The sequence below is a fragment of the Scomber scombrus genome, chromosome 1 (genome assembly GCF_963691925.1).
Source record: "Scomber scombrus chromosome 1, fScoSco1.1, whole genome shotgun sequence".
Lineage (NCBI taxonomy): Eukaryota > Metazoa > Chordata > Actinopteri > Scombriformes > Scombridae > Scomber > Scomber scombrus.
In genome coordinates this window covers 14,935,666-14,956,181 of record NC_084970.1, presented here as the reverse complement: position 1 = coordinate 14,956,181, position 20,516 = coordinate 14,935,666, and the positions used below count along the sequence as shown (strand labels likewise).

The following is a 20,516-nucleotide window of genomic DNA, read 5'->3' as shown; positions in this document are numbered from 1 at the left end:
TTGTTCATTTTTACCTGGGCACGTGTGTAAGTGTACTTACCGTCCTCAGCAGTGTGCAGTGTGGCCCAGGGGCCAACTGTTTGCCCATGCTTGTGTGAAACCACCACTCTGAACAGGTACTGTGTGTATGGTGACAGGCCATCCAAATAATAGGAAAAGGTATCAGTTGCGTTTTCCAAGAGCCTAGAACAAAAACAAAAACAGTTACTGACACATACTTGGATCTGGTCAAAAAGCACTAAATGCAAACAGCTGCTCAAAGAGGAACAACCAATAATTTACTTTACAAATGGTGATCTAGTACAATACTTGCTAGTGAATTTGTGATTTTTTAATTGGACAATATGGATCCCTACACAGACACACAAACACACATTCTTGTACACATCCTTGTTTTTTGAGGGTATTGTAACATATTTCATATAAGGAAGTAAATGCTTGCTTTATTTCAAGAAAACCTTTTTTATGTAATCTAATGTGTTCTCCCCTCCCTGAGCTACTACCTTATCGTGGTGGAGGGGTTTGCGTGTCCCAATGACCCTAGGAGCTCAGTTGTCGGGGGCTTTATGCCCCTGGTAGGGCCTCCCATGGCAAACAGGTCCCTGGGGGAGGGACCAGACAAAACGTAGCTCACAAGGCCACTATGATGAGTACTACAAATGGTTCTTCGTTTCCCCTGCCCGGACGCGGGTCACCAGGGCCCCCCCCTGTAGCCAGGCCTGGGGCCATGGGGCCCGGCCGGGCATAGCCCGAAGAGGCAACGTGGGACCCCCTTCCCGTGGACTCACCACCCGTAGGAGGGGCCAAAGGGGTCAGGTGCAATGTGAGGTGGGCGGCAGCCGAAAGCGTGGACCTTGGCGGTCCGATCCTCGGCTGCAGAAGCTAGCTCTAGGGACGGGGAATGTCACCTCTCTGGTGGGGAAGGAGCCTGAGCTGGTGCGCGAGGTTGAGAAGTTCCGCCTACATATAGTCGGCCTCACCTCGACGCATAGCAAGGGCTCCGGAACCAGTCTTCTCGAGAGGGGTTGGACTCTCTTCCACTCTGGAGTTGCCACTGGTGAAAGGCGCCGGGCAGGGGTTGCAATACTTATTGCCCCCCGGCTTGGTGCCTGTATGTTGGAGTTTACCCCGGTGGACGAGAGGGTAGCCTCCCTCCGCCTTTCGGGTGGGGGGACGGATCCTGACTGTTGTTTGTGCCTATGGTCCAAACAGCAGTTCAGAGTATCCACCCTTTTTGGACTCCTTAGAGGGGGTGCTGGAGAGTGCTCCCTCTGGGGATTCCCTCGTCCTGCTGGGGGACTTCAACGCTCACGTTGGCAGCAACAGTGAGACCTGGAAGGGTGTGATTGGGAGGAACGGCCCCCCATATCTGAACCCGAGTGGTGTTTTGTTATTGGACTTCTGTGCTTGTCACAGATTGTCCATAACGAACACCATGTTCAAGCATAAGGGTGTCCATGTGTGGGACATTGAGTCCGAGTGGGCCATGTTCCGTGCCTCCATTGTCAAGGCGGCCGACCAGTCTTGTGGCCGCAAGGTGGTCGGTGCCTGTCGGGGCGGCAATACGTGAACCCGCTGGTGGACACCGGCGGTGAGGGATGCCGTCAAGCTGAAGAAGGAGTCCTATAGGGCCTTTTTGGCCTGTGAGACTCCGGAGGCAGCAGGCAGGTACCGACAGGCCAAGCGGGGGGCGGCTGCGGCGGTCGCTGAGGCAAAAACCCAGACATGGGAGGAGTTCAGTGAGGCCATGGAGAACGACTTCCGGACGGCTTCGAAGAGGTTCTGGACCACCATCCACCGTCTCAGGAGGGGGAAGCAGTGCACCGTCAACACTGTGTATGGGGGGGACGGTGCGCTGCTGATCTCGACTCCGGACGTTGTGGATCGGTGGAAAGAATACTTCAAAGACTTCCTCAATCCCACCGACACGCCTTCCTGTACGGAGGCAGGGTCTGGGGACCCGGGCGTGAGTTCTCCTATCTCTGGGGCTGAGGTCGCCAAGGTGGTCAAAAAGCTCCTCAGTGGCAGGGCCCCGGGGGTGGATGAGATCCGCCCGGAATTCCTCAAGGCCCTGGATGTTGTGGGGCTGTCATGGTTGACACGACTCTGCAACATCGCGTGGACATCGGGGGCAGTGCCTCTGGATTGGCAGACTGGGGTGGTGGTCCCTCTTTTTAAGAAGGGGGACCGGAGGGTGTGTTCCAACTATAGGGGGATCACACTCCTCAGCCTCCCTGGTAAGGTCTATTTGGGGGTACTGGAGAGGAGGGTCCATCGGATAGTCGAACCTCGGATTCAGGAGGAGCAATTTGGTTTTCGTCCGGGTCGTGGAACTGTGGACCAGCTCTACACCCTCTACAGGATCCTTGAGGGTGCATGGGAGTTTGCCCAACCAGTCCACATGTGTTTTGTTGACTTGGAGATGGGATTCGACCGTGTCCCTCGGGGAGTCCTGTGGGGGGTTCTCCGGGAGTATGGGGTATCGGACCCCCTGATATGGGCTGTCCGTTCCCTGTACGACCGGTGTCAGAGCCTGGTCCGCATTGCCGGCAGTAAGTCGGACTCGTTTCCAGTGGGGGTTGGACTCCGCTGCCCTTTGTCACTGATTCTGTTCATAATTTTTATGGACAGGATTTCTAGGCGCAGCCAGGGGGTTGAGGGGGTCTGGTTTGGTGACCTAAGGATTGGGTCACTGCTTTTTGCAGATGATGTGGTCCTGTTGGCTTCATCGGACCGTGACTTCCAACTCTCACTGGATCGGTTCGCCGCCGAGTGTGAAGCGGCCGGGATGATAATCAGCACCTCCAAATCCGAGTCCATGGTCCTCAGCCGGAAAAGGGTGGAGTGCATTCTCCAGGTAGGGGATGAGATCTTGCCCCAAGTGGAGGAGTTTAAGTACCTCGGGATCTTGTTCACGAGTGAGGGAAGGATGGAGCGGGAGATCGACAGGCGGATCGGTGCGGCGTCTGCAGTAATGCGGACTCTGCACAGATCCGTCGTGGTGAAGAGGGAGCTGAGCCAAAAGGCAAAGCTCTCGATTTACCAGTCGATCTTCGTTCCTACCCTCACCTATGGTCATGAGCTTTGGGTAGTGACTGAAAGAACGAGATTGCGGGTACAAGCGGCCGAAATGAGCTTCCTCCGTAGGGTGGCTGGGCTCTCCCTTAGAGATAGGGTGAGAAGCTCGGTCATCCGGGAGGAGCTCGGAGTAGACCCGCTGCTCCTCCGCGTTGAGAAGAGCCAGATGAGGTGGCTCGGGCATCTAGTAAGGATGCCTCCTGGACGCCTCCCTGGTGAGGTGTTCAGGGCACGTCCCACCGGTAGGAGACCCCCGGGAAGACCCAGGACACACTGGAGAGTCTATGTCTCTCGGCTGGCCTGGGAACGCCTCAGGATCCCCCGGGAAGAGCTGGACGAAGTGGCTGGGGAGAGGGAAGTCTGGGTTTCCCTGCTTAGGCTGCTGCCCCCACGACCCGACCCCGGATAAGCGGAAAGAAGATGGATGGATGGATGGAATAATGTATTCTTTTTGAAAACAATTTCAAGTTTAATGTCAAGAGTAACACACTATCTTGCCAATATGTATAATATTTTCACAGTTTTTGATTACATCCTCATGTCATTCCTGATCCCATATCATATAATCATACAAAGGAATCCAGGACAAGGTAAAAGAATATTGTCATAAATGAGGGACCGTTGACCATTTAGCATCAGATGGATAGAAGGGATGAATGAATGAATAAATCAGGGAACAATGAGATTTCCATAGCAGAAGAGGAGGAGGGCATGGCTGTCTGATATATAATACATGTAGCTAGTCATTTATTTATTACCACAGAATGAGAGCCTCCTCTTCTTGGATTAAATTGCAATTTGTTGTCAGGAAGCATGTAATGAATACATATCAGATGCACACCCTCTCTCTCCTTTTATTCTATCCTATTTTCTCTACCTCTCTCTCTCTCCATCTGCCCTCTCTTTGATTTTTTTATCTTTTTGACTCTACCCCCCGTCTCTCCAGCTCATTCCCTCTCTGTGTTTTTGATGGTCTGTCATATTGATGTGACATATTCAGCTGTGCTGTATAATGTACCCCTGTGTATGTATATGTGTATGCATATGTGTGTGTTCACATATTTTAGGTCTCTGTGCATACGTATGTGATATGTGTTGAGTGTGTCTGTCATGGAGTGCTTGTGTGTCTCTCATTCTTTTATGCTATTTATTATCATATTTCTCTTTTTTTCAGAACACTTGTCTGTGCTTTGAACAAGTGTGTGCAAACTTGCATGTTTATCTGCAGTGTCTGTGTATTTGATGCTCTTATTCACCGTATCACAGGCATCTGTGGCAATGTCCTCATTTGCAGGGTGAAGTGAAGAGGGCCTGGTGCGTTGGAGTGAGCAGGGGCAGACCAGGATATATTCAGACTGATACTAGTTGCTTGGACCAGCCTCGGAGGTGACAACCCATCCGGGGCTGCAACGAGAGAGAAAGATTATGTTAAGATTGGGAAGGAACAGGTGAGCAAGGACGGAGGAGGATGGAGGTGATGACAAGAGGGATGGAATGAAGACAGACGACAAGAGAGTTTACATTATTAATCTTACTGCTTAACTGCATTTTGAAAGAATGACACCTGACCTCAAACTGGATATGGCTTTGCTTAGAGTGAAGTTTAAAAAGAAGAGATGATTGAGGAAAGACAGAAGTAAAGAGAGAAGAGAGAGGATGGGAGGGGACGACATAGAGGGAAAAACAGCAAAGGACGAGAGCACCATAACCAGCTGCCAGATTTACTGATAAACTACCGCTACGATCTGGCTCTCTCTCGTTCACACCCACCCACACACACACAAACACACTCAAAGACACACAAAGTAGTGTAACACTGCTCTTTCAGTAGTTCCCCACTTTTCCAGCTGAGCATGATAGCATAGTGTTAGGGTTGGAAAATCAGTAAAAACATCTTGATTCAGTATGATAACCATGTTCTTAGTGGAAATAGACGAGATGTGAGGAAAGACAGAATATAAAAGAGATAAGGACAACAAACAGAAGGAGAAAATGAGAGACAGTAGTGTTGACTGTGAAATAAGAGCAGCTCCTCCCTATAAAGTGACCCTTCAATCAAACACAGTGGTCTTATTCCACTACAGCAAGACTCTGATTGCTGAAGACATCTTGTGCTAAGGATGGCTTTTAGAAATGCACACCCACACACACACGCACGCACGCACGCACGCACGCACGCACGCACGCACGCACGCACGCACGCACGCACGCACACACACACACACACACACACACACACACACACACACACACACACACACACACACACACACACACACACACACACACACACACACACACACACACACACCCTTTTAGAATAATATTAGAAGTGGCTCACCAACATAATTCATCACACTAATAGCTAACTATGGCCACAATCATCCTCAGTACATACACAGAAACACACACACACATTTAACACAAAAAAATAACACAGGCAGTAAATTTCCCAACACAGGTCAGAACAGAAGTGACGCTGTAGCAGACCAAAAAATGCATTTTCAGTTGGACTTTAATTCATACGATCCAGATCAGCACAATTGTCATTCCTTGAGTGTGTGTGTGTGTTTGAGAGAGGAAGTGTTCCTGTGTGGGTAATCCTTTAAACACAGGTTGATTTCTGCCTCTCTGAGACACACACACACACACGCACACAAAACACATACATCCCATAGACACACATTGTTGGTGAGCCTGTGTCTCTCTCATGCTGTGTTAGCAGGTACAATATCAGAGGTGTCACTAATCGTTTTAAACTATGCACTTTTATGTTCACTTCTCTCTCTCTGCTCTCCTCCTCCTCTGCTCTTCTGTCTCTTGCTCCGCTATCTTCTCTCTGTTCTTTCATAGAACAAGGACGCATCAAGACAGTTTGCCTTAAAGAAGTCTAAAGAGATGCCAGAGGCACAGAGGTAGAAAGAGAGATAGAAAGAGAGGAAACGTCTGGTATTTAAAATTTATACTTTCTTATGCCTTTGTTTTGAACTTGAACAGTAGAACTTTCCGAAGTCTGTCTTTTGTTGTTCTCTGACTGAGAAATGTGTGTGTGTGTGTGTGTGTGTGTGTGTGTGTGTGTGTGTGTGTGTAGGTACTAAACAGTTTAGTTAATATTAGCTAAAGTGGTGAGATATGTGTTCATAGGTGTTTGTGTGTTAGTGCGTGTTTACCGTTATACTCAGACTGCTCTGATCAGCTTTGACATTTATCAGTATGCACAATCAGCATCTATTCTACACGATCACAAAAACACATACATGCACACAGGCTTTTTAAATCACAAATACGTCTTCAGACCATTAAGTAAAATCAGTTATGTGTGTGTGTCTGTGTTTATCACTGCTACTGAATGACTCCTTCATCTTTTGCAAAGTAATTTTAAAAAAAGGAATATTTTCAGTTCACTAAGATCAAAATGAATATTAGCATCAGAGTAATGGGATAAGAATTTGGTATTGTTTATGACTTGTTGACTTGGTGAAATAAAGCTACAGTTCTGCACAAACAACAGCAACAGTTCTATAAACATGACATTTCTCCTCAACTAGCCACCAAAATCAGTCTTTGCATTAATTATAGGCGAGAAATATTCCATGTAACTGCACAGTAATAGATTATTTTATATCTACACAATCTAATTCTTATAGTTGTTTAGCATGCATCAGAGTTAGTTGTTAGGAGGAAAATCTTTGTGTGTTTTTGTTCTTAATGTAAGTACCTGCTGGGGGCGTAGTAACATTGAGTTGTGAGCTGTCAACACAACCCTGTGTGTTGCAACCTTGGATCCAGAAGGTGTAGGTGTTGTAAGGCTGCAGGTCAGTAACAAACAACCAGCTGCCTGCTGCTGTACTTCCATCCAACATAACCTCATCATCTAAGAGAAAACAGGCAAACAGAAAGAGGGACATGTAAGGTCTTTGGACAAGCATGATGTATATATTTAGCGAGGAGGAAGACAGAGATTAGTTTTCATGGCACATTTATTTATTGGTGTCATCAGTATGATGGCAAAAAAGCAATTAATTAAAGATACACACAACAAGAGAGGGAAAACAGATGAGAATGGGATAGAGTTGTAGAAAGAGGAATACTGACTGAGATTAACTAAGAATGATCAAAGAGAGGTTTCCATACTGAGGTTATGCAAGGGTAGTCAAAGAAAAGGGATCAAATTACAATGCAATGCAAGCCTTTCCCATTTATTTAGACACACACACACACACTTTCTGTGTGAACTGATGAAGGCCGTGTGTATCAAAGAAACAAAAGGGTTATGGGTAACTAGAGCGAAACACCATCTCTCTCTTTCTTCTACACCTCTTCTATCTATCTCTCCACTCATTTTAATCTGTCTGTTCCTCTGTGAGGCACAGATCAAAGTCCCTGACTCTGTCTCTGTATTTGCATGATACAGAGAGCGAGAGAGAGAGACTTGGTGAATCTGTGTAAGTTAAGGATTGGTGTGTGTGTGTGTGTGTGTGTGTGTGTGTCTGTGTGTTCAGCCGTTTCCCCAGTTCTCATCTCATCAATTTTCTTCTTCCCCCTTTTTCTTCCCTGTCCAGTCCTCCTTTTTCTATTTACTCTGATGTTTTGTTGTTCTTCATATATTCTCTTTTTTTTGCTTGCGATCTTTTATAATCCATGTATGGAATATGAGCTCATCTCCCATTCCATTGTTTTACCACCACATGCCTTTATTCTTCCAGCTTCATTCTACTTTTTTGTACTGTACTCCTGAATCATCTCCAGTGACATATTTTCTTCTTCTCTCCTGTTTTTTCTCCATCCCTATGGTTTGATTACTCGTCCTTTCAGTTCCCCTTTTCATGTCTGACTTTCATTCTAAGTTGTGACGATGCTGAGATGAGCATGTGTGTGTATGTGCACACATATGCATCTCCGGCCATACTGTCCTGTTCTACTCATTTTAGATTAACCATTTAAAAAAAAAAAAAGTGCTCTCAAGAAGGCAGCAGTGACTACTGTATAATCCAAATTTTTTTTTGAAAGACTGGCTTCAGGAATGGAGAATCCATGGAAGAGTAGGAAGACAGAGAAGGAGAGAGCACATGGGCCAGATTTTATAGCCTAGAAGGCCTAGATGAACCATCTAGGTTTAGAACAGTGTAAATATCTGAGTGTGAGCATGAATGTTTGAAACTACGTGATAATTGAGTAAAATAATCTGTAGTGTGATATCTAGTGTTTTAGGTATGTGAGGCCATATGTGTGTGTTGGGGTTTAATGTTTATGAAGTGTCTGTGAGAGAGTGAGGGAGAAAAGGAGAACACCGCTGTATGTGTTACCTTTGCTTTTATAGTACAGTGTGTAGCTGAGGTTCCCATTTGGTCTGGGTGGGGCCGTCCAGCGAGCACGGACTGATCGAGAGCTGTGATTGGTCAGTTCCAAGAAGATAGGGCCTTCTGGGGCCATTTCTAATGTACGCATCTCCACCTTAATAAATGAAATAACAAGAAACAAGAAAACACACACACATGTGTATTCAAATGTATAGATACATGAGAACAGACACACAGGCACTATAGCACACTTGCTCATACAGTGTGTAAATGGTATCACTGCAACAGATGAATACTAAAGAATGAAATATGAAAATATGAAACATGAAACATGAAACATGAAATATGAAATATGAAACATGAAATATGAAATATGAAAACATAAAATATGCCTCCATTTGATAAGGGTCATAATCTAGATATATTTCACTGACTGGGTTAGTTATGGTGTTGAAATCTAATATGTTAACCAGTGTCATTTTAAAATGAAACCCCTCTAAACATCTGGCAAGTATTTTCTCTGCCTCTGTCTTTCTTTTGTCCCTCCTTTTTGTGTCTCTCTCCCTCCTGCCACATTTCTCCTTTCTCTGCTGTACCTCTCATCTTTTCTTTTGTCTCTCCATCTCTTTCCACCCACTCTGTTCTTCTGTCTCATTTCCTCCTGTCTCACTCTCCTGTTACCTTCTCCTCTGCTGCCCTTCGCATCCACACTTTCCAGCTCATCTCTCGTTTTGCTCTGACCATTTACTCTATCCTCATCATTTTACTTTTATCCCTAGATTCCCTTCTTCCCTCACTCCTTTCTTCTCCTTTTCCCATCCATCCTGTCATCTCTTCCTCTTCCCTTCATCCTGTCCCCCCCACCACCTTCCTCTCCTCCTGTTCTGCTGTGTCAGCTGTTCCCGCAGTGTTTGACTAAATATGGCGTCTGTATTGGAAAAATGCCCCCCAAAATGGCCTGTCGTCAGAGACATCGTTGAGTGTGGAGTGGCATTTCCTACCAAATGTCACTGTCGTCACGCCAACCCTCGTTATTGAGCTGAGAGAATCGATCACCTTTATGAGACCCAGTGGCGCGCACACACACACACACACACACACACATAAACTTTATAAATGTCTGAGTAGATATGCTACACAAGTACCTGTGCTTTTGTGTGTCAGTGTCAGTGTTAGTTACAGTGATAATCTTCATTCTCCGTTTAAAAATATGTGTTTACTGTCTTGTACTTTTCCTGCTCTAAATACTTAAGATAAAATATTTGCATATTTCAGAGGTGCAGTTTTATGTGTTTTATGTTTTTGATAGCAGCAACTACAGTTTATGTGGAATAAATATTACACTGAAGGGCACAGTGGTAAGCTCAGGAGTAAACAGAGATAATGTCACATCACTGACTGATTAAGCATGCCTATCTTCTAAAATCTCACAAGGGAGACAAGGGACACACAATTGGTGTGTGTCTGTGTGTGTGTGTGTGTGTGTGTGTGTGTGTGTGTGTGTGTGTGTGTGTGTGTGTGTGTGTGTGTGTGTGTGTGTGTGTGTGTGTGTGTGTGTGTGTGTGTGTGTGTGTGTGTGTGTGTGTGTGTGTGTGTGTGTGATATGATATCTGGTCTGATAATGATAGCACTTCACTGACCATTGGTCCCTTGCCACAGCCACGTGCAGTACAGGCCTGAAGTCTGAGTACATGTCGGCTCCATGGAGAGAGTCCATCCACCACAAAGAACGTCTGGGAGGAGTTTAAAATAAGAACTCCATCTAGCCAGAGACCATAACTGGTTATAATACCTGTCAAAAGAACACATGATTTTGACATACACAAAAAAGTTGATACAGAAGAAAAATATAAGTTAAAGGAGTAAACGATTACTGTGTCATAGTAAGCTGAGAATCTCAGCCAGGCAACTTGTGAGTTAAGTTTGGACTTAACACAAAAAGTTTACTGTATATGAGTAACACTGTAAAACATATAATTTTTTTTACATTTATACATCAGCACATTACAGCCATTCCTTGCTCTGAACCCTCTTCTGTGACTAATATAGTCTAAACACATTATAACCCAAACTCTGATGTCGAACCGTAAAACAAAAGAATTATGTATGACTGAAGAAAATGTCAACACTCTATTGCCCATTAATTTGAAAAAGAATATCCATTCATTTAAATATGTTGTTGTTGATGGAAAGACAACACATTTTTTGCATTTCTTTGGTGTCACTTTCTACAATGTCCACATTTTTTAAAAAGTTATTCATGCTTTGTTAGCATCGGACACTAACATACATTGCAGTACTGTGTCCAGACTACGAGGAATCTCAATCACAAAGTGAGCTTTGCTATTTTGGATGCAGTCTGGGTCATTGGATTAAAATGTAAATGAAAACTGACTTAGGGGCTCCAGACCTGCCAGTCAATCTGTCCTAGTGTGATCCAATGATGAAAATAGCACTAAGACGAAAAATGTAACCAAAGGCGTTACGTGAATAAAGGCCCTGAGAAGGACAGTGGTACTACAGCGAACATGCACACTCACACACACAAATGTGGGTGCGAATAGGTGTGCGCATAAAAACTAATCTAATCTACAGACACACACACACACACACACACACACACACACACACACACACACACACACACACACACACACACACGCACACACACACACACACACACACACACACACACAGGTGCACCATACCTCCAAAGACACACACAGGAAGATAGAAACTTACACATGCTCATGCACACCTACACCAGCACAATAATTACATTACATTACATCCGCCTATAAAAAAATGAACAGTACGGCGCCAAATGTGCTTTTCCTTAATAAAAATGCATACAGGGGGCTCAAAAGATCAGTGCTAAGAACTAAGAGTCTATTCTGCTTTAATCATGTGTGGGTTTTATTATTGCTCAATACAGATATACACACCTATCAGGGAAATGAAGACACAAAACCCCACGGACGCCAGCTACATCTGGGAAGCTCTTAATGTGGCCAATCACATGTGTGTGAGAGTGTGAGTGTATATGCGTGCGGACTTCTGTGTGCTTGTGTGTGTGAATAAGCCCATATCAGTATAGTTTGTAATAAAGACAGGTTGGGAAATGAAGCAGCGAATGCATAACAGGCTTATTTCCCCTCTTTGTCTGCGTGTTGCCCCGACCTAATCCCCGAGAGGATTATCCCCCACAAATCCTGCGGAATTGGGAGAAGGGGGGAAAGAGAGAGAGAGAGAGAGAGAGAGAGGGAGAGAGAGAGAGAGAGAGGGAGAGAGAGAGAGAGAGAGAGAGAGAGAGAGAGAGAGAGAGAGAGAGAGAGGAGAGAGAGAGAGAGAGAGAGAGAGAGAGAGAGAGAGAGAGAGAGAGAGAGAGAGAGAGAGAGAGAGAGAGAGAGAGAGAGAGAGAGGAGAGAGAGAGAGAGAGAGAGAGAGAGAGAGAGAGAGAGGACGAGTGAGAGAGAGGGAGAGAGAGAGAGAGAAGAGAGAGAGAGAGAGAGAGAGAGAGAAAATAAAACAGGATCTCACTCCTCTGGAGCCCATTGCAGTCATCATCATCATTTTTGCCGTCCATTTATGGGAAAAAAATTAAATGGAAAAAAAAGACACTGAGCTCTTCTCCCTTTTTAAGCAAAAATTAAAGCTTTTTAAGCATGAGATAATCGGGTAATCATGATTAAGTGTCTCCCTTGTTATAAATTTCTGTCATCAGATGAGAAAAGCTTTAAGTAATTTATCCAGGCTAATATGCACACACATCACAGGGTTTATGGTGCGAAATGCACTCATGTGGCATTAAGCGTAAAACACACACGATTCACATTACACACACACGCATTATGGAATTACACATACTTTAACGAGCGTGGCAGTAACATTTGATAATATGTGGCAGTGCATTTGTATGTTAGAGGCTGTGAAATGGGGTGGGAAATCCTCAGATGGTTTTCATCACTCAATTCATTTGGTGTTATAAGATACAGCACTCGTTAATACAGTCCTTGATAATTCATGTTACTGTTCTATTCATAAGAAATACACAGTCTCCAGGATACTTTGTGGCAAATAATGTTACTCGAACCTACTATATTTGAGCTATTTTTGAGTTTTAAAAAGACAAAAGGAGATCATGAAAGATTGACCTAGGTGCTAAGTAAGATACTTCATAAAAGGAGCATTCATATTTCATAATATATTTCAAAGCTTTTTGAAGGTATACTTTATGCTAAGATATTATATACATATTTTCTTTAATTTCTTTTATTAGGGTTTATTACTGATTCAGTTTTTTTTTTCTCTGGTCTGAACATTTCTATTCAATTTATAGGTTGATGTTTACAGTGTAAGTTTACAGTTGTATTCTGTAGATTACTGAATGTTCATGGGTTGTAGTCATAACCAATTCGAATGGAGTTTTAAAAAATTAAAATAAAAAATAAAATAAAAACATCAACTATGTTTTGTACCGATTTTAGAGCATGATGTGGCCTAGAGCAAACAGTTGCCTTTCACAGTTATAAACTATTTGCAATATTTTGAATTTTTGCAAATTTGTATGTTTTCCCAAAACTTCAGATACAAATATACTGATTGATGATGCATCACTCTGAGATCTTTCTCACTGCAACACCTTAGTATGTTATGTAGTTACACTTGGAGGAAATTTTACTTCATGCATTTTAATTCAAAACTGTGTTGTGCCGGAAACACTTCTGTTAATCTGTTTATGTTAAAATATATGCACAGTTGTGTGATAACTTTAAAAAAGATCTTGACAGATCAAGTCAATAACCATATTCCAAATTGAGATCCGATGCAAATGAAATACACCTTGGCCAAGGTCTGTGAGATGGATTTTAATTGGTTCCAAGTAAATTAGATGAAGGTAAGAAAAAGAGAGAAAACTGAGAGAAAAGGGAAGCCACTGTGAATCTATGTGCTTTCAGCCTGCAGTTCTCCATTCAGTCAAAAGGGAGCACTTTTCATCCACTTAAAGGAGCGCGGTGAAGCACTGCCCTGTCACTCTTGGTGTCCGTCAGCCTCTGCCTCAAATTGTATGTTCTCTCACGCCGTCTCTTCTGTCTCTCTCTACCTTATGCCCTTCTTTTTGGTTTCTATTTTCTTCTTTTCCATCTCTGTATCTGTGTTATCTCTCTCACACACAAGAATTGTTCTTGTTTTATGGTCACATGTACAGGGTATTTGTACAATGTACAGGTCTTGATATGTGTTGGATTTATGATTGGGTTATGGTAAATACTGACAAGTTGTATTCTATTCAACAGTTCAACTTGTGCTGTTTTATCATGATTCTTGTCATTGTTTGTCTTTTTTCTACACTTTTTTTCTCATTCACTAAGTTTCCAATCACTTAACTGTATCTAATAAAATATATTATATAATATTTAAACCCACATGTCATTGTAAGCTTGTGAGTGCGTGTGTGTGACTGTAGTTATCTCATACTTGACTTTACTCTAAATGTCAATGTTGATAAATGTTTATGTGCATTTAAATGTTTTTGTCTCTGTGTTAGAGTGTATTTGCTAGAGTAAGCATGTGTCTTCTCACCATTTGGAGTATCAGGAGGTGTCCAGCTGACGTTGAGAGCATGGGGGGACAAAGGAGTGACCAGTGGTGCAGGAACATTCTCTGGGGTGCTCTCCTCAGTCTGAGCCTGGCTGGGGGGGCTTAGGGTACAGCCACCTCCTGTGCAGGCCTGGCGTGCACACAAACACATTAATGTATGGATGAAGGTAACAATGGGAATCAGAAAGATGAAAGAGTAAGGGACTCACGGCTAGTAAGACGGTGTAGGCTGTTCCAGGGGTTAGGTTGCGGAGTGTGTGGTCTTCAGAAAGTGCTGAGCTGTTGTAGGCTAACACAGGCTCTAACCCGCCATGTGAGAGGAAGATGGAGTAGAACTCTAAAACACCATTGACCTGAGAGGGCCGGGACCACCTGGAGATGGAGAGGGGAATTAGAAAAGATGAAAGAAACAAATACTAACTAACAAATAATTCACTCCAAAACTGCATCTAACTGAACTGGGGTGGCAGGAAATGAAGAGGTAAGAGAAAGATGGGGTGGCAACATGTAATAAGGGTCTGCTGCCAGAATCGAACCGCAGATGTTTATGAAGGTTATGACCCTAACTGAAGTTTTCAGAGACTAGATCCTAACTTAAATATTCCCATTTTGTGAAACTTCCCATAATTTCAGAGGGAAATGTTTTACATTTTACTTCACTACATGAATCAGATGAATGCAGTGTCCAGTTACTTTTCAGATTCAACAGTAAGGCTGATGTTATTTCATCTTCAGCTCAGTAACTTTTCTGTTTAGCAACAGCCTGAAATGCTAGTTCTTACAGGTGTATGCCTTCATGACACAGAACTCCATCATTGTTGGAAAACTCCACATGGCTTCACTAGCTGACATACTTCTTCACTGTGTTGACCAAGGTCACTGTAGCTGACTACATTCAGGTGTAAAGATAACTTTGAGTTGTGACTTGCAATAAAGAAATAGAAATGTACACATTTTAAATTTAATTTATATGCTAATGTATAATTCAATAAATTAACTAAAATCCTGGACTGTCTTCTTTATGTTTTGAACACAGAAGACCACTGATAAAAATACTGTAGAATCAGATGACGTCTTACACGTCAAAGAACTTTGTTGAACTTCATTGGCTACATGAGTCAATTTATTATTTGTTTTGCAAGACTTAAATAAGTATTCTGTTGTCACATATGTATCTATTTATGTTACAGCACACTGGTTTTGATAATACAGTGTTACCATTAAGAACAGAAATACTGAAATTAAAGACAGTAAAACTGAAAAATATCTGTGGGATTCATGGGACGTTCTTTTGTCTGAAGTTGCTCTGTGTATCTGTGCCTGCATGTGTGAGCCTTTATCAATGTGTTTGCAAATAGATGGAGTAGATGGAAACACAATGCTGAGCTAAGGTTTCTCACACCACACACATACACGCAAATGTTGTCAAAGGTCACTTTTGGGACATTAGATAGACTTACATTTATTTCATGCAGACTTGTCCTAACCACTAGGTGTTTAAACCCAAACTTTTACCCTAACTTTAACCACTGACCTAAAAATCTGTATTTTACCACTTGGGGACATAGCTTTTGCTCCCAGTTGGACAAGCTGTCCACAGCTAAATCGGAAATTTGTCCCCAACAGCAGCCTTTGACAGAGCACATGCACACACACACGCACACACGCACACACACACACACACACACACACACACACACACACACACACACACACACACACACACACACACACACACACACACACACACACACACACACACACACACACACACACACACACACACACACACACACTTAAAGCAGTAAAATCATCCCCAATAGAGAGAAAGAGGGAGAAGACAATCACAGTGTTGTGACTTGTTTCTGCAGAAGTTGTCGGATAGATTTTAAGCTGTGGTGAAATAACTTATTATGTTGTGCAAGTTGCACAAAAAACTACATTTAATCATACTAAATACTGAGCTTTTTATTTCATTTCATAGTTCATTTCATTTCAATTTAATTTCAACTTGTAAAATACAGCGCTGTAGTAGTACTTGTAAGTCATTTACAAGTGTGTTGAAAATTACACATGCTGACTCAAATGTTCAAAGAGTCTGATGAATGTTATTAATGTTGAGAAAAACACAGCTAGGAAATAATTTACAGAGGAGCACCAAAACATATTTTTTATAAATAGTCTTGAAATTCCCACAGAGTAGCCCAGCCCCCTGGGCATAGTAGCAAGGGGAGGCCATTTTAAAACGTGATGGATTCCTTTCTTGGTTCCTCCCATTAAAAGCCAGTTTTTGAATGACTGATGAGTGTGTGTTAGCACACAATTAGCCACTGTGGCTAATCTATCACATTTATTTTAAGATTAATATGCTGTCGATTGGCACTGTGATGTATGTCCACTTTTGAAAAACTAAATCAGAGGGGAGTTGTAATAATCTGTATCATAATTCAATATGGTAATGGTTTTAGAAAACCATTGGTTTTAAGAGTGTGTTATGAAAAGAAACAGACAAGTGCATATTACAGTAAATTGAAAACCATGCACTTTAGGTTTTCAATTCTGCATCACAGTCTATGGAATGCCAACCTGTCTGATGGGCTACCCTTCCCTCAGATTTTTCCTGCTGCTCTACATTTCACACTCCACAAAAGGGTATTGGTGTATCAAATAATTATGAAAAAGACATTCAAATATTGAGAATTAAATCATATCAGAAAGAAACGTCAGTAAATTAATTTAGGGCTGTTTTAGTCAAGCTAGGTATAGTATATTCTACATTATGTAATGTGTGTGATCAGGTTTGGTGTGTTTGTGACTGTGAGCATGTCCTACAGTGTTGCAGTTGTGTCTGATTGCATGTTCTATGAATGTATTTGTGTCAGGTATTGTAAGATGAGGGCAAGGAATACATCTGCTGATATTGTTTTGTTCACATTCTACAGCCTCCCTAAACCTTTCTCACAGTCTCTCTCTCACTATGTTTGTCTTTTTTTATTTCTTATGTTTCCCTCCGTTCTTTCCCTTAAAGCTCACAATTTATCTTTTACTCTTCTCACTGGTCCACTTTCCCTTTTTCTGTCTTCACATTTCTCACAGATGAGCTCTCTCTCTCTGAGCTTTTCTCACAGACACAATAGAGAGATATTGACAAAGTATGATCTCTCAACCTCTGCCTGTTACCAATGTGCTAACAAGGCAATACACATCCTTCCCACACTAGTGAATTTATAGTTGAAAAACATTTTAAAAGCCCAGGGTATGATACATTTCACCGTCCTACAGACAGCAATACTCTTATGGATGATATATTACACCAAGTAATTTGTTTTCATGCTGTCAACTGTTTATAGACTAAATATACAAATACTTGGCTTGTTTCCTTTGCGTGACATTATTGGCCTCTTTCATGAAAAGTTTCCATTCAGAAATGATTTTAACTGGAACGTATGGAATTTGTCAAAATGTTTTGTTTCCAGATAATTGTGAGTAAAATCTAAATTAACATGTGGTCATGACTGGCCACATGTACATTTTGGTAAACTGGAGAACTGACACTGTTTTTTGGCTCCATAGTAAGTGGGCATATGCAAAATATAAACTGTTTCAATCAAGTTACTTAGACAATGGATTTGAGATAAATCAAGACAATTTATATGCATGTGTGTGTCACCATTTAATCACATTTCACCACTGCATCAACTTGTTATATTGTTAGTATTATTATATGATTTTTGTGCCATTTTTGCTTTAGAGGCCTTATTATCCTTACTGTCAATCAATCAATCCTATTTGTTTTTTTTTTTAACATTTAGTTTTAGATCGTATCCAATGTCAGGTGAATAAAAACAAATGAGTGCCTTATGCACTCTTTAATAATGGCGTGGAACAAATTTAGGAGGATAAGAACATTCAAATTAGGCCCATCAGTTCTATGATTCATTTTCACTGTTACTACTCCTACAGTACATTCAGGTGCATATGCATATGTATATATGTAGATGCACTGCTCACCCAGTATCATCATTACCTAGATGGTCACATTAACCACACACATTCACACACAAACTCATTTCCACTCAGAAACAGTGTGCTTTCGATTTACTCCTTCTTCATGCTCTCACTCACCTTCTGACCATTGTGCATGGCTATATGCCTGTGTGAATGTTTGTGTGTGTGAATGTACACACGTATGAGTGGCACTGTACCCTCCTGTGGTGAGTCCCACTGTAAGTGAGCCTAAAGGCTTTCACGCAGATTGACTCTTACAGACACACATATGCAAAAAAAGAGGAACATGCACTGGAACAAGATGGAAAAAGTGCAGAGATCCATCTTCCTCTGTCCCCTCCCTTTTAAAGGTGAAAGGTCAAGTGCAGAAGAATATTCTGCATGGTAAACACAACTGCAGAAAGTCACTGCCTCTCTCTTTCCCTTCCCCTCTCTCTTTATATTTTACAGACACAGTGGATTAAATTAAAAGCTATAATATGTCTTGAATTATTTCTATTTTTACCCTATAATTTTCACTGATCCTGAATCACTCTTTCTCTAAAAACAAAATACTGTATGTGTACAGTACACACACACACATGCTAACATTGCCATTGTGTCAGATTCATACACCTAACACATACTGTTGCAGTGAATAAACAAATAATTAAAATGGCTGTTTTAAAACTACGTTGCCATACAGTGTGTCGCTTCAAAAGGCCTGCTATGTGTGACTTTTTGATGTATAGTAAATGCACAGTGTGTATATATGTATTTACTCACCATGCATGAAAGACAGTTCTGAGAGTATGAGAAAGCATACATGTGTGAGTGTGTGAATGTGTGGGTTCTTACTCCACCAGAAGAGTCCGCGAGTCCAGCAGGGTAAGAGTTGGCGCTTGTAGAGGCCCAGGAGGAAGCTGAGAGGTCAACATTGTAACTTGTGAACTGTTGGTGCACCCCACGGAAGTGCATACACTCAGTACAAAGACATGGGTGGAAAACACACCGAGACCTGAAACACACACTCACACACACACACACACACACACACACACACACACACACACACACACACACACACACACACACACACACGCACACGCACACACGCACACACACACACACACACACACACCAAGTTGGCAAGAGACAGGGACAGGCATAAAAATACACACTGTTCAATGATAACTCAGATTCATAAAACTAAATCTTGAATTACATCATGAGACTAAAGTTGCCCTAAATATAGAGTATTCACTCTCTCTCCTGTTGGCTCTGTAACTTGATCATTGTTTCTCTTTCAGTCTCTATCTTTGTCACAGTCTCAAAACTATTCTCCATCTGTTCCACTGTTGCAATCTCACTCTCTGTAACACAATCTACTCTTGTGCATACTGTGTAATTACTATGTCCATAATCCTTCCAATCACTGTGAACATCAGACACTCGACATTATTAACCCAGCATGAATGATATGTGCTCTCTTGCCTTCATTAACTTACAAAGACACAAAAATACACTGTTAGGCAGTGTGATGTTTTGTTGTGTGTGTGTGTGTGTGTGTGTGTGTGTGTGTGTGTGTGTGTCTACCTGTATGTCTGTAAAATTTAAACGAGTGATAATTTATTCTGCTCATAAAAATGCCATATAAGAGTGTACATTCTTGTAGCCTGTATGTTCTGTTGTGCATGTATGTGTTTGTCTGTCAATGAGGAGCTGTGCGATAAGTGTGTCTTGCTGTGTGTATCTATTCACATCCTGGTGCAACACTCTAGTCTCAGTGGTATGACATGTTTCGTACCTTCTTTAAGTCTCTTTAGTGAAACCTTTCAAAGCAAATCATGTGTATGCATGTGCGCTAATGTTTAGTGTTCTTTGTTTCTCTGCTGCTTCATTTTCAAATGCGTGTGTGTGTGTGTGTGTTTAGTGCTCTTTTTCAAAGTGCTATTCCCTTGGTAAGCACTGAGATGCTCTTCCCTCTTTCAAATGCTAATCCCCCACTCCATTTTGCTTTTCTTCACTCTTCCCCTTCTCTTTACACCAAGGCCTCATGCCTCCACAGTGCGCATGCACACACGCTTTCTCTCTCTCTCTCTCTCTCTCTCTCTCTCTCTCTCTCTCTCTCTCTCTCTCTCTCTCTCTCTCTCTCTCTCTCTCTCTCTCTCTCTCTCTCTCTCTCTCTCTCTCTCTCTCTCTCTCTCTCTCTCTCTCTCTCTCTCTCTCTCTCTCTCTTTTACCAGTGATGTTGTGTTGTCTGTCTTTCCCCCTGTAGACCATTTGGTTGTTGTGATAGAGGAGGTACTCTGTAATGCTCCATTGGGCCTATCAGTGAAACAAAAAGTGAAATGAGGGTAATATTAGCATGTTTATTTCAAAATATTATACTATTTTGATGTTAAATTATATGCCATATATATTCAAGATATATTTATTCTGGGTGAAAAAATATGGGCTGAATAAAATTAGCTTAACTGATATTTTTATACAACAGTAGGTTTTTTTATGCATATTCAAGTAGATCAGGTAAAACAGAATGCAGGTAAA

The 20,516-nt window shown here is 42.2% G+C and overlaps 1 protein-coding gene across 1 annotated transcript in view; it reads right to left on the bottom strand.

Moving 5' to 3' along the window:
• ush2a (Usher syndrome 2A (autosomal recessive, mild)) overlaps nt 1-20,516 on the bottom strand; it is a 231,796-nt gene that overhangs the window by 99,907 nt on the left and 111,373 nt on the right. Inside the window, 10 exon segments of the mRNA XM_062427527.1 lie at nt 41-183; nt 4,335-4,482; nt 6,797-6,952; nt 8,385-8,532; nt 10,019-10,170; nt 13,962-14,109; nt 14,189-14,351; nt 18,825-18,984; nt 20,210-20,284; nt 20,287-20,294. Of these exon segments, the coding sequence (XP_062283511.1) occupies nt 41-183; nt 4,335-4,482; nt 6,797-6,952; nt 8,385-8,532; nt 10,019-10,170; nt 13,962-14,109; nt 14,189-14,351; nt 18,825-18,984; nt 20,210-20,284; nt 20,287-20,294 (1,301 nt within the window).